This window comes from Mustelus asterias, chromosome 5 (genome assembly GCF_964213995.1).
Source record: "Mustelus asterias chromosome 5, sMusAst1.hap1.1, whole genome shotgun sequence".
Taxonomy (NCBI): Eukaryota; Metazoa; Chordata; class Chondrichthyes; order Carcharhiniformes; family Triakidae; genus Mustelus; species Mustelus asterias.
This window is the reverse complement of record NC_135805.1, coordinates 146,555,064-146,569,810: the sequence shown is the minus strand read 5'-3', so window position 1 is coordinate 146,569,810 and position 14,747 is coordinate 146,555,064. Positions and strand designations below refer to the sequence as shown.

The 14,747-nt window shown below is 44.0% G+C and overlaps 1 protein-coding gene across 1 annotated transcript in view; it reads left to right on the top strand.

Moving 5' to 3' along the window:
* Positions 1-14,507, top strand: part of LOC144494204 (Fc receptor-like protein 2) — a 56,432-nt gene extending 41,925 nt beyond the window's left edge. Inside the window, exons 7-9 of the mRNA XM_078213806.1 lie at positions 6,139-6,426; positions 10,745-10,864; positions 11,659-14,507. Of these exons, the coding sequence (XP_078069932.1) occupies positions 6,139-6,426; positions 10,745-10,851 (395 nt within the window). The 3' untranslated portion in view covers positions 10,852-10,864; positions 11,659-14,507. The remainder of the gene's footprint in view (positions 1-6,138; positions 6,427-10,744; positions 10,865-11,658) is intronic.
* Positions 14,508-14,747: the final 240 nt, after the last annotated feature.

Here is a 14,747-nt window from a genome sequence, read left to right as displayed (position 1 = left end):
GCAGTTGATTGTTTTTAAATATTCGCCTCTATTGAGAGATGGAGGCCAATTTCTAACCTTTCTGCGCAATCATAAAGTGCACGCATCGGGAAGTGTACAGTGTACATCATGTTAAATTAACTAGAGGCTGCAATGTCTATAAATACAATTCTCTTAGGAATTGCTGCTCAAACTGTGATTGTAATAGTTAAACAAACTGCATTTACCATGAGGAAAATGTATTCCCTGAATTTCAGTGAAAAGGTTTAACTGTCGGATCCCTGAAGGAGGGCATTCTGCCCATCCAGTCTGTACTGGCTCTCAGAAAGTGCATTACACCAGGCCCTTCCTCTCCTCTCTATCCCCATAACCCTGTGCATTGTTCATGGACAATCCACCAAACCTGCACATCTTTGGACTGTGGAGTAAATTCCGATTTTCACAATGACATCCACATCCCATGAAGCTTCAGTATTTTTAACCCAACTCTTTCAGAGCTCCTAGTTTGTGGAGGTTTATCTGAGAGAAACATTGATTAAATTCCAGTTTTCTTTCTGTATTTGATTTAGACTTTATGTCTGTTCTCCATTCCACCTTCATTGATGGGTGTGGTTGTGGCTGTGTGCATTTGTGTGTTCGTATGTGGGTGTATGTTTGTGTTGGTGTGAGTGTCTGTGATTATGTCTGTGTACAAGAGAGAGATAGTCTGTTGTGGGAGAGAGAGGAGAAAGGGGGAAAGGGCGGGGAGTGAGCCGGAAAGGGCGAGACAGTGGGGTTTTTGCAATGTAATGATGGGATATTAACAAAAGAGTTTCACTTGGAGGATTTTTTTGTGACTGGAAGCCTGTGTCCGATGGAGTGCCACAGGAATCCATGCTGGGTCCCTTGCTGTTTGTAGTGTACATTAACGACCAAGGCACGAATGTGGGAGTATGATCAGTAAGTTTGGAGATGGCAGGAAAATTAGTGGTGTTTTAAATAGCAAGAATAAAAGTTTTAGATTACAGGACGATATAGATGGGCTGGTCAGATGTGTCGAGCAATATTGAATTTAACCTTTGAAAGTGTGAGGTGATGCATTTTGGGAGGACCAACAAGGCAAGGGAATACACAATGAATGGTAGAAAGCTCGGACACACAGAGGACCAAGGGGACCTAGCAGTGCGTGATTAGAGGTCCCTGAAGGCAGCCGGAGAGGTAGAGAAGATCGTTAAGAAGCACATGGGGATATTTGCCTTCATTAACTGGGCATAAAATAGGGAGGTTATGATGGAGCTGTATAAAAGCTGTTTAGGCCATAGCTTGGGTACTGTGTGCAGTCCTGGTCGCCACACTATAGGAAGGGTGCAATTGCACTAGAGAGGGTGCAGAGGAGATTCCCCAGGATGTTGCCTGGGTTGGAGTGTTTCAGCTATGAAGGGAGGCTGGATAGGCTGGGGTTGTTTTACTAGGAGCAAAGAAGGGGGACCTGATTCAGGTGTACAAAATTATGAGGGACATAGATAGGGAAGATAGGAAGAAATCTATGTGCCCCTTTGTGGAGAGGTCAATAACCAGGGAGCATAGATTTAAGGTAAGGGGGCAGGAGATTTAGAATCATAGAATCCCTACAGTGTAGAAGGAGGCCATTCAGCCATCAAGTCTGTACCAACCACAATCCCACCCAGACCCTATTCCCGTAACCCTCATTTACTCTGCTAATCCTCCTGACACTGGGGTCAATTTAGCAAGGCCAATCAACCTAACCGCACATCTTTGGACTCTGGGAGGAAACCCACACAGATACGGGGAGAAAATGCAAACTCCACACAGACAGTGACCCGAGGCTGGAATTGAACCCAGCTCCCTGGCGCTATGAAGCAGCAGTGCTAACCACTGTGCCACCGTGCCGCCCATAGAGGGGACTTGAAGAAAACCCCTTTCACTCAGAGTGAGGTGGGAATCTGGAACTCACTGCCTGAAGATATGGTAGAGGCGGGAACCATCACAACATTTAAGAAGCATTTCGACGAATGCTTGAAATGTCACAGCAGACAATGCTATGGACAAAGAGCTGTAAAATGGGATTCAAATAGGTGCTTGATGGCCGGTGCAGACATGATGGGCCAAAGGGCCTCTTTTTGTACTGTAAAATTCTATGGAGGGAATTTTCCTATCCTGCCCGCCACAGGAATTGTGGGAGCTGACGGGGGACGTGGGGTAGGGGTGGGGGATGGGGCAGGGGGGGGGGGGCGGGGGGGAGTTGGAGACGGATCATGCGGGATTTGCCAGCTTTGAAAAATCCTGCCCTGTGACTCAATGGCAGATGCTGAGATTTGAACTGCGGCAATATGTCTGTACTATAAACCTTTCCCTGGCTATGGCGCCTGTTAAACAGTTATCCATGATCGTAAAAATCCAGCTGGTTCAATTATGTTCACTAATCTAGGGAAGGAAATCTGCTGTCCTTAATGAGCCTGGTCTACAATTCACCGGGGGAGCAGGTTCATTCTGAACTGCGCTCTGAAATGGCCTCGCAAGCCTTTCAGTTCAAGGGCAATTCGGGATGTGGACAAGTATTAGCCCAGTTTGCGACACCCACATCCCATGGAAAACGTACATAGAAATTTCCATGGTGTGCAATTTGAATCCATCACCTCCTGTCTCAGACAAGAATGTCTAATGAATTAGAATGATAGCCAAAACTGGCTCACGAAATGACATGGCACGTGATGCGCGTTATTACTCACGAGGCTTGAGATGCTCAAGGAAATAAAGGCTTTTATTTACTATTACAACGAAGCTACCATATATAGTACACGATCCCAGACTGAGGGGTCCCAGACAGAGCAGTGACCTTTATACCTCTCCCAGGAGGCGGAGCCCGACTGGGATGTACCATAATAACTATAATACAGGTGTAACAGCCCAACCCTAACCCCAACAGTAACAAGTAGAACAACCCATCCCTAACCCCAACAGCAACATATATACAGACTCGTCGTACTGGCCAGACCCTGGCTCAGTACTACCTAGTGGGAACCAACGATGGTTCACCACAGCACGTGACTTGCGACATGAAATCATACCGACTTTAATCAGTGCTTGAATCTCCGACAGGAATTTCAGTTGCGAACCCACGTTTGCACATCATTCCACTCAACACCAGGGTAAGGGAAGGAAGCAATCTGACACTGAGGTGCTCAGTCAATGAAGGTTCCCCACCAATGGATTTCACCTGGTACAAAGAAGGGACAAAATTCCCCAAGGAAACTTCATCCAGCAGGGAGGTCACTCACCAAATCTATCATTTCAAGGAAAGCATTGAGGGCACTTACAGCTGCAGTGTTTTCAATAACATGAAATCAGCTGTTTCCAGTGCAGGAGTTGATGTGAAGGCTGAAGGTGAAGAATATCTTCAATTAGAATCCCCCTGTTAACAGAGCAATGAATCATTATCAACGCATTGATTGTAGTAATAAGTCGGCACAACAGTGAGGGAGAGCAAACACATGTTGTGTCGACGGATGTGGACCACAATTGACATTAAGGTCATTTGGTGTTTCATGGGATGTGGACATGGCTGGAAAAGCCAGCAATTCAACCGCATGGCTTGTGAGGCTATTTCAGAAGATTGTTAAGAGCCCATAAAACATAGTAGCAAAAGGAGGCCATTCAGCCCATTGAGTCTGCTCCACCATTCAATGAACTCACGGCTGGTCTGATCTGCTAATCCTCAACTCCACTTTCCTCCTCTGTGTACTCCACTTATCCTCATAACCCTTGATTCCATGACTGATTAAAAATCTGTCTATCCCAGTCTACAACATACTTGGTGACCCAGCCTCTACTGCCCGCTTATGGTAAATAATTCCACAGATTCACTCCCCTCTGAGAGAAGATATTCTTCCTCATCTCTGTCTTTGATGGGTGACCCCCCCGCCCCCCCCCCCCACCCCCCCCCCCCCCCCCCCCTCGCCCCACTCTGAGATTATATCCCTCTGCTCCTAGACTCTCCCACAAGAGGGGAAACAACCTCTCAGCATCTACCCTGTCAAAGCCCCTGAGAATTTGATATGTCTCAATAAGATCGCCTCTCATTCTTCTGAACTGTACTGAGTACAGGTGCCACCCAGTCTAAAGATATGCAGGTTAGGTTGATTGGCCATGTTAACTTGCTGCTCAGTCTCCCAAGGTTAGCGGGATTATTGGGGTAAATATATAAAAGTAAAAGTAAAGTATATTTATAAGTCACAAGTGAGGCTTCCATTAACACTGCAATGAAGTTTCTGTGAAATTCCCCTAGTCGCCACAGTCCAGCGCCTGTTCGGGTCAATGCACCTAACCAGCACATCTTTCAGAATGTGGGGGAAAACTGGAGCATACGGAGGAAACCCATGCAGACACGGGGAGAACGTGCAAACTCCACACAGACAGTGACCCGAGCCGGGAATCGAACCCGGGCCCTTTCGCGTGAAGGGTGAAGCAGCAGTGCTAACCACTGCAAGAGCGGTGCAGACCCGATAGGCCGAATGGCCTCCTTGTGTACTGTAGGGATTCTATGATTCTACTCAACCTCTCCTCATAAGAAAATCCCTCCACCCCCTGGTTGGCCTCCAATGGGAGTATATCTTCCCTTAAATAGGGGGCCTGGGTGGGATTGTGGTCGGTGCAGACCCGATGGGCGAAGTGGCTTTCTTCTGCCCTGTAGGGATTCTATGATTGTATGATCCTAACAGAGGGCATTTGAGAGGGTATCATGATCACATGTAGGCCAGACCAGGTAAGGATGGCAGATTCTTTCCATTGGTGAAACAGATCAGCCTTGGCGACAATCAACAACGGTTTCATGGTCATCAGTAAACACTTATTTCCGGATTCTTTTGAATGAACTCAAGTTTGAACCGGGTCCTCAGCTCTTCTCCTCAGTCTCTACATTAGTAGTTAAGTGACGATACTACTGTGCCACTGCCTCCCAATATTAATGCTATTCCATTGAGGATTCTTTCATCCGCATATACTTGGAGAATCCATAGAACCCCTACAATGCAGACTCAGCCCAAGGACTCTACACTGACCCTCCAATAGAGCACTCTACCTGGGCCCACTTCCCCGACCTATCCTCATAACCTCACACATTTAGCATGGCTAATCCATCTAACCTACATCTCTTTGAACAAAAAACAGCAATTCAGGATGGTCAATCCACCCAACTTAGGTATCTTTGGACACTAAAGGGTAATTTAGCATGGCCAATCCATATAACCTGCTCATCGTTGGACACTAAGGGGCAATTTACCATGGAGAATACACCTAACCTACACATCTTTGGGCACTACGGGGCAATTGCACAGGCCAACCCATCTAGCTTGCATATCATTGGACACAAGGGGGCAATTTAGCATGGCCAACCCTCCTAACCTGCACATCTTTGGACACTGATGGGCAATTTATTGTGGCCAATCCACCTAATATTTGAACACTAAGGGTAATTTAGCATGGCCAATCCACATCAACTGCACAATCCGAAAGGAAAATCTAGCATGGCCAATCCACCTAACCCACACCTTTGGACTGTGGGAAGAATGAGTCCAATTGTAATCTGAAGCAGACAACAGTTACATTTACTTTTTCAGCATCCTTCAGGTAAGAGAAGACATTAGTGGAGTAGACATTTGGCCCAACGAGGCTATTCTGCCACCCAACTGGATCACAGCTGATCTTAGGTTTTCTGCTTCATTTTCCCACTGGATCCTCATATCCCTTCATGCCCCGGAGAAATCAACAATCTCTCTGTCCGAACATGTATTGTATTCAACGATGGAGCGTTCACAACGATTAATGGATAAAACAGGAGTGAATTGATGGGCTCTAAAACTAGGAGGTTCTAATTCATAAGATTGACATTGTAGATAGTACATAATATAGAGACTTGTCTAAGAGTAAACCAAAATAAAGAATTTGGCTTGATTTGACCCTGATTTATGTTTTAATCGAAACCATTTCTGCTTTAATCCATGTCAAATTTATTTTTCACAAGGCTATTTAAAGATAAGATGGGGAATCTTCACATTTACCACTGTGGCCACCTCTCTGCATTGGAAACAATGCGACCTTCTATGATGTTGTCGTGATTGTTCATTGAAAAGTGTATTTATTCATGGATTGACTTCATTTCAGTGCCAGTGGGCTGTCCAGATGTTGCATCAGATTGGAGTATTCCGACCCTTGCTATTGGAGACAGGGTGACACTCACATGCAAGTCCCAAAGAGGCACACCACCCATAGATTACATGTTCTATCGTGATCGTCAAATCATCGCGAACCAGACAGCTATTGACTCCAGGACAGGGAACTTCACCTTTACAGTGGAGTCTGAGGCAGAAGGAGGCCTGTACTCCTGTGGTGCTAACAATGGGTTTGGCCCCATTGTCCACTGTGGAAAAACCATGGTCCTCACAGTAACAGGTATGACTCAAAAGCCAACGATGTATGAATGGGTGAGGTAGATTGTACTCCTTGGTTCCACAAACTGAATGTCCTCATGTTACAGGGCTGGCATGATGTCTTTATTGCTGTGGACAAAACTATCATCACCCTCAAGTAGCCAGACAAAGTCACAGAGCGGTTTAAGATGATTTATTGCTATAGCTACAGGACTCTGACCGAATCTCCAAGATTAGCCAGAATGCAGAATTCAGAAATACACAAGCAATTATGCTTTCAAATTCAATTACAAGTAATTAATAAATAACAATCGAAGAAAAGGAGATAATAAAGAAGACAAATGAAATGTTGGCATTGACAGCTAAAAGGAATAGAATATAAATGTAAGGAAGTATTGTTGCAAATATGCAAGGCATTGGTGAGACCACACCTGGAGTTTAATGCACAGTTTTAGTCCCCTTATTTGAGGAAAGATGTAGTGGCATTGGAGGCAGTTCAGAGGATTGAGTTCAGTGGAAAGATGGAGGCTGAGGAGGACCTGATAGAGGTCTACAAAATTATGAGAGGCATAGACAGAGGGGAAAGTCAGAGGCTTTTTCCTAGGATGGAGATGTCAATTACAAGGGGACACAGGTTCAAAGTGAGAGGGGGAAATTTTAAGGGAGGTGTGCAGGGGAATTTCTTCATGCAGAGAGTGGTGGGTACCTGGAATGTGCTGCCAGAGGAGGTGGTGGAAGCTGGCACATTGGCTTGGGTTCATGAATAGAGAGGGAGTAGAGGGATATGGACCTAGGAAGGGCAGACGCGTTTTTTGGTTTAGTTCGGGCATCATGATCGGCACAGGTTTGAAGGGCCGAAGGGCCTGTTCCTGTGCTGTACTTTCCTTTGTCCTTTACTTTGTTCTTGAACATTAGATGATTACTTGAATAGAAACAGTTCTGCTCGAGCTTCTACTGGGACCATTGAATTTGGATGCAATAAACTCTTGCACACATCTGAACCAATTGATTTATCCAGAAAAAATCATGTGTGATTTAAGGAACGATTATCTGCCTCGTTCCTAATTTCAGTTATTTCTTTGCAACAGAATTGGTTTCATTTATCATTGAGGCTGTGCCAAGAATCATGTGGGTCAACCAAAGTCTGTAACTCAGATGTAATTACAGCTTTCCCTTTGGGAATGGGGTAATTTGAGCTTTTTACCGAGAAGGTTCGATTTTAACTGAGACACCCGTTCTGAATGCAACTTCTACATTAGAACTAAGGAATTTTAATTCAGAGCATCAAGGATGGTATCGCTGCGAGGTGCACTTTTTTGGGCATCCCAATGGACCTGTATACTCATCAAATTACACAGTTGGGAACATTAAAGATACGTGCGACTGTATATTGTCCACAAGCATTGTCAGTGCCAAATTGAAACAAAAGGTGCTAGAAGAATTCAGTAGATTTGGAATCATCTGTGGACAGAGAAGTAGAGTTAACGTTTCGAGTGTTTGTAACTGAAAAGAAGTGATAATGTGATGGATTTCATGCAGTTGAATTCAAGGGTGGTGATTCAGGTTTAGCAGGATAGCGAAGGTCAGAGTTAAGAAGAAACGTGAGGGAGATTAAATGACAAATAAACCATAGGGCAAAAGGGGAAAGAGAAGGTTAACGATCGGTGTAAAGAAACAAAACTTGATCCAGAGTAGGTCTTAATAGCAGCACAAAGGTCTGAGACAAATTAAGAAAAACAAACATGAGAACAAGGAAATGTTTGCATGAGGGGATAATAAAATACAAAATGGAGGGGAAGGTTTACTACCTTAAGTTCTGCAGTCCAATGTTGAGCGTAGAAGGCTTCTAGTGCTAACATCATCATTGGTTGAGGCTGACATTGAGATCTGATGTTCGGATAAACAAAAGCAAAGTTAGTTCGGCACTCAGTTGGAAATTCAAAATCGGCAAAGGTAGAAAACAAAAGTCTGGAAATACTGGAGAAGTGCAAAAGGGGCATCACCCTACAAGTCATAGTGTTTACCAAGTAGGCCAGACAACGAGTTACTTCATTGCTTAACCAATAATTGTTCTACACAGGCAGATGAATAACAGTGATCTAGATACTCCCCGAAATTTTTATCTTAAATTGAAATAGATACAACTTTATGAACGTCTCTTTAATTACTTTACTTATTGATGATTGGATGTGCATTTTTGGTTATTTAGTCAGGTGTAAAATAGCTTTGCACATTGGACAGTATTATTAGAGTCCGCCCAATTATCTCTCCCGATGAAATTGTCGGAAATGGGATGAATGACCTACTCTACAGCTGTTGATCAACAATACTCCCCTTCCATTGGGCAGACAATTAACATCATTCCCCACCATGAAAGATAGTGACTTTTGAATTCAATAACAAAATCTCTGTAACCATAAGTCTAATGAGAAACTTGAAACCATTGCAGATGTTTGTAAGAAAATGCATGAGGTTCACTTATGCCCTACAGAGATGGAAATCTATTGTCCTTACAAGGTCTGCCCTGCTCGTGGCTCCAGATTTTCAAAAACGTTCTTGACTCTTAATTAGCCTCAGGGATGTGCAAAAAATGCTGTTTCTGTGCCAACGACGGCCACATCGTCTGAATGAGTAATAACAAATTTATCAACAGCTGACTGCTTTGGATTTGTACTTTAGTTGAGTCCCATAATCAGATATCATCAGTTTATGAACCGTTCAGAGGTTCTATCAACATCCTGGGGGTTAGCATTAACCAGAAACTAAACTTGACACAGCATATAAACACCGTGGCTACAAGAGAAGATCAGAGGCCAGGAATGTTGCCGAGAGTAAATCACCTCCTGACTCTCCCCATAATCTGTCCACAATCTAAAATGCACAGTGTTCTACACTTGCCTGGATGCGTACAACTCCAACAACACCCAGACAAAGCATCCCTATTTGATTGGTACCACATCCATAAAGATTCACTCCCTCCACGACAGAGAAACAGGGGCAGTCGTGTGGACCATTTACAAAATGCACTGTAGTAACTCACCAAGGTTTCTTAGGCAGCACCTTCCAAATCCACGGCCGTTACCATTTAAAAGGACAAGGGCAGCTCCTGTTGCTATTTTCTATGAATGTATATTTCTATGACATTGAATAATTTGAACCACAGCCAGTTGCAATTGAATTAGAGGTGATCTGTACATTAGTACAGGATTATCACACAGCAAAATTATTAACCAACGATTATTTGTAAAGTAAAGTAAATGTATTAGTCACATTAACATTGCAATGAAATTATTGTGAAATTCTCCTAGTCGCCACAATCTGGCGTCTTTTCGGGTCAATGCACCTAACTAGCATGTCTTTCAGACTGTGGGAGGAAACCGGAGCACTGTGCCACCGTGCCACCACATATTCAATGACTGAACTCCCACAGTCCACTTGGTGAGAGAATTCTAAGAATACACAGCATTCTGTTTGAAGAAATTCTGTCGCATCTTACTTCTAAGTGACTTTCTCCTTATTCTGAAACTGTACCCCTTGTTTCTAGACTTCCTAAACAAGGGAAAAGTCTTAGCTTCATCTACCCTTTCGATTCCTTTCAGTATTTTGTGGATTTCAATAAGATCACCTCACATTTTTCCAAACTCTGGTGAAGTCATTCAAGGGATATATGTTCCATTGGCTAAGCCAGCATTTCCTGCCCATCCCTAATTGCACTTGAGAAGGCGGTGGACAGCTGCAGTCCATGTGCTGTAGATGCATACATCATGTTATTAGGCTGGGAGTTCCAGGATATTAACCCAGCGACATTGCATGAAATGCAAAATATTTCCAAGTCAGGATTTTGAGTGGTTCTGAGAGTACATTCCAAATGATAGTGTCCCCACAATATCTGTTGTCCTTCTAGCTGTGGGGATGGGACGTGCTGCTTAAGGAGCCTGAAGGAGTGCAGAGAAACCCCATCATTCTAGTGAGACAACATAACTAATAAGAGATGGTAATACCTCAATCCGTTGGCTTACAGAAAGTGTTCTTGCATGGATCATGAGGTGAAATTACACGCAGCAGTGGATGGGTCCATAAGGCAACAATATGACATAACGAGATGCAGGAATATTTAGGCCAGTTGGTGTTCCTACAATCTGGGTTTTGCAGTTCTTAAAGAAAGACAATGTCTGAATAAGATGCACAGAGGGCAGTACCTTGCATGAGCATTCCAGGAGAAAAGAGCTGATGCCTGGATGGTGTAACATCCAAGTTCAATCATGCATAAGGTTTCGGTTGATCCTGCAGTACTTGAAACAATATTCTGCTGGTCATGCAATATATTTATTTGATTCCAGAACGGATTAATATCGTTGCTATCCGGGCCACAATTGGAGCCATCTTCTTCCTCGCCTCTCTTTCTGCATTGATATGCGTCAACCTTCCCAACAGGAAACTTGGTTAGCAATGTTTCCCAGGTAAGTGACTGTCTCAACAGAAACACGAGTACATTCGGTGTCGTCCAGATACAGCTGCAACCTTCAAAATGCAATTGTTTATATCACGAATAATGAGCTGGTTGGCGTAATGAATAATGCTATTCGGAAAAAGTTGGTTAGACGAGGTTGAGCTGAAATTCGGTGTGAACTTACAGTGAAAGTTTTATCCTCTCCGTTGATCACGTAGAAACATAGGAAGAGGCCATTCTGCCCATCGATCCTGTTCCTCCGTTGAAACATTTCATGGGTTGATCATCTACATCTACTCCACTTCTGCCCGCCCTCTCCTCCCCCTCCACCCCCACACCCTCATGAGTCTGAATATACCTCATGTTCATAGTACCTGGAAATTGATCGATCCTTACTTTCAGCATGCTCAATGATTGAGCGACCCTCGCCCCCCCCTCCCCCCCAATTCCAAATACCCGCTGCTGAGTGAATAGCTCCCTCCAAATCTCAGTAAAGGAGGCAGCGGAATTGTAATGTCATTGGACTAGTAACCCAATGACCCAGGATAATGTTTTGGGTAATTCAGGGTAATTAAGGATGCTGAATAGTTGACGGCCTTCTCAGCGATGCCCACATCCCATGAAAGAATGCATTTAAGGAACAGGACTGATTGGTCACCTACCATTCTCTGGTCACTGACAAAAGGTCACTAGTGACGCCAGACTTTTAAATCAGTGTTAACATAAAAATTGAACCTCAGAGAATGGATATGCCACTTCATCACTTAATTAATTCTGATGTCCCTTAACTGTATTTTCCATAAGGAAGATTTGGCGGGATCTGAGAACGACCTTCTGCTCTTCAATCAGAGCCTTCAGTTCTGTGCTCCATCACTTCGATCCTGAATGTCCAGCGGTGAAATCGACCACTTGTCTCCATGTCTCATTGTTACCCTTACCTTGGTTACGCTGATTAACACTGACCTTGGACCACAGCCCCCAATTACTGATGCATTCTGTACTTGATCGATCCCTTAAACGAATGGATATACTGAAAACTAGTTCGCTCGGTTGTAAGCATGATCTTCAGATCACCTGCACTTCAATTCACTGTCTTACACTCACACTCACGTCTCTGTCTTCGGCCTGCTCCAATCTGCCAGTAAAGCTGAAAACAAGCTGGAAGATCGGTGCCCCATCTTTCTATGAGACAGGTTTCTGCCTTCGGCTCGCATCAAGGGGAAGCGGTGACTGTTGAAATTGTCACGGTACCAGTAACACAGAAACCCAGGGTGATGTTCTGTTGACCTGGGTACAAATCCCACCATGGCAGTTGTTGCAATTTGAATTCAATAAAATTCTGGATTTAAAAGTTTAACGACAATTGTGAAACCATCGCCGATTGTCATAAAAGAAATCTGATGCAGTAAAACCCATTAGGGGAGGAAATCTGCAATCAAACGTTGGCCGACGTGTGAGTCTGGACGAAACGTGATGTGGCGTACTGTCAACTGCATTTTGAAATGTTCTGTTTCTGGGAAATTTAGGATCGACAGCAAGGGCGATCAATGCTGCATGCCTGAAAGTTCTGTAATCCTTAAAAATATTTTTTTCCAATGCTCCCGATGAAATTTTATAATTCACCTCATATTGCCTCCTATTGTCTTGCCACAAAAGTGAAAAGTTGCACAATTTTCTGCTTTCAATTTCTGCTACCAATTATGCACTGATGTTTTGAGTTCGTCAGCGGGCTCCAGAAGAATTCCTATCCATTTGTTTCTTCATAATTTTCCCTCAGATGTGCACACCTTCAGGTGTAGGCTATTCTCGTCAATGCAAAAACAGATGATAGCTGCAATTCCACCTCTACATCATTTCCCTGCTGCCCCACGTCCCTTTTCCATCAGTATGTAAAATTTATTGATATGTTTCTTTGAACATTCATAATTACTTGACATTCAGTATCCCTCTGGCAACGGGAATTCCAATGACTGACAACCCTCTGAGTTAAGAAAACCCTCCCATTTTAATCTTAAATGGACTTCCCCTTATTCTGAGACTGTGTCCCATGGTTCGAGGCCCTATGTCCCGGTGGAGCATTCATTCTACATCCACATTGTCAAGACATCTAAAAATGTTACAAGCTTCCTTGGAACTCTCACGAGTATGTGTCCACATTATTCAATCGCTCCTCGTTAGACAATCACGCTGTCCCAGGAAATAGTCTGGTGAACATGAACGGCACTCCCTCAAGAGCAGGCATATCCTTCCTGAAATAAAAAATAGAGAAAAAAAACTCCACGTTCGGTCTCACCCACGCTTTGGTCAATTGTGACATGGCATATTTAGGGTGGCACAGTGGTTTTCACTGTTGCCTCACAGCGCCAGGGTTCCAGGATCAATGACGGCCTCTGGTGACTGTCTGCGCATAGTTGGCACATTCTCCACATTTCTGCATCGGTTTCCACCTGGGGCAATAGCTTTCCTCCGACAGTCCAAAGATGTGCAGGTTAGATGGATGAGCCAAGCAAAATTGTCCCTTTGTGTTCGGGGGATTTAGCAGGGTAAATGCATGGGGTTACCGGGATATGGCATGGGTGGGATTTTGGCGGTGCGGGAACACTGGGCCGAATGACTTCCTTCTGCACTCGAAGGATTCTATGATTCTGTGAATTACTCCTGTACTCAAATGCTTTTGCAATAAATGCTAAAACTAGACCGATATTACAGAGACGGAGGTGCTGGAAGTCTTAAAGCGCATCAAGGTAGATAAATCCCCGGACCTGATGAAGTATATCCCAGGACGTTGTGGGAGGCTAGGGAGGAAATTGGGGTCCCCTAGCCGAGATATTTGAATCATCGATAGTCACGGGTGAGGTGCCTGAAGATTGGAGAGTGGCAAATGTTGTGCCTTTGTTTAAAAAGGGCTGAAGGGAAAAGCCTGGGAACTACAGACCAGTACGCCTCACATCTGTGGTGGGTAAGTTATTGGAAGGTAGTTTGAGAGACAGGATCTACAGGCATTTAGAGATGCAAGGACTGTTAGGGACAGTCAGCATTGCTTTGTGAGTGGAAAATCATGTCTCACAAATTTAATTGAGTTTTTTGAAGGGGTAAACAAGAAGGTAGATGAGGGCAGTGCAGTTGATGTTGTCTACATGGACTTTAGCAAGGTCTTTGACAAGGTACCGCATGGTAGGTTGTTGCATAAGGTTAAATCTCACGGGATCCAGGGTGAGGTATCTAATTGGATACAAAATTGGCTTCTTGACAGAAGCCAGAGGGTGGTTGCAGAGGGTTGTTTTTCAAACTGGAGGCCAGTGACCAGCGGTGTGCCTCAGGGATCAGTGCTGGGCTCACTGATATTTGTCAGTTATATTAATGATTTGGATGAGAATATAGGGGGCATGGTTAGTAAGTTTGCAGATGACACCAAAATTGATGGCATAGTGGACACTGAAGAAAGTTATCTCCAATTGTAACAGGATCTTGATCAATTGGGCCAGTGGGCTGACGAATGGCAGATGGAGTTTAATTTAGACAAATGTGAGGTGATGCATTTTGGTAGATTGAACCAGGGCAGGACTTCCTCAGTTAATGGTAGGGTGTTGGGGAGAGTTACAGAACAAAGAGATCTTGGGGTACATGTTCATAGCTCCTTGAAAGTGGAGTCACAGGTGGACAGAGTGGTGAAGAAGGCATTCGGCATGCTTGGTTTCATCGGTCAGAATATTGAATACAGGAGTTGGAATGTCTTGTTGAAGTTGTACAAGACATTGGTAAGGCCAAACTTGGAATACTGTGTGCAATTCTGGTCACTGTATAAGAGAAAGGATATTATTAAACTAGAAAGAGTGCAGAAAAGATTTACTAGGATGCTACCGGGACTTGATGGATTGAGTCATATGGAGAGG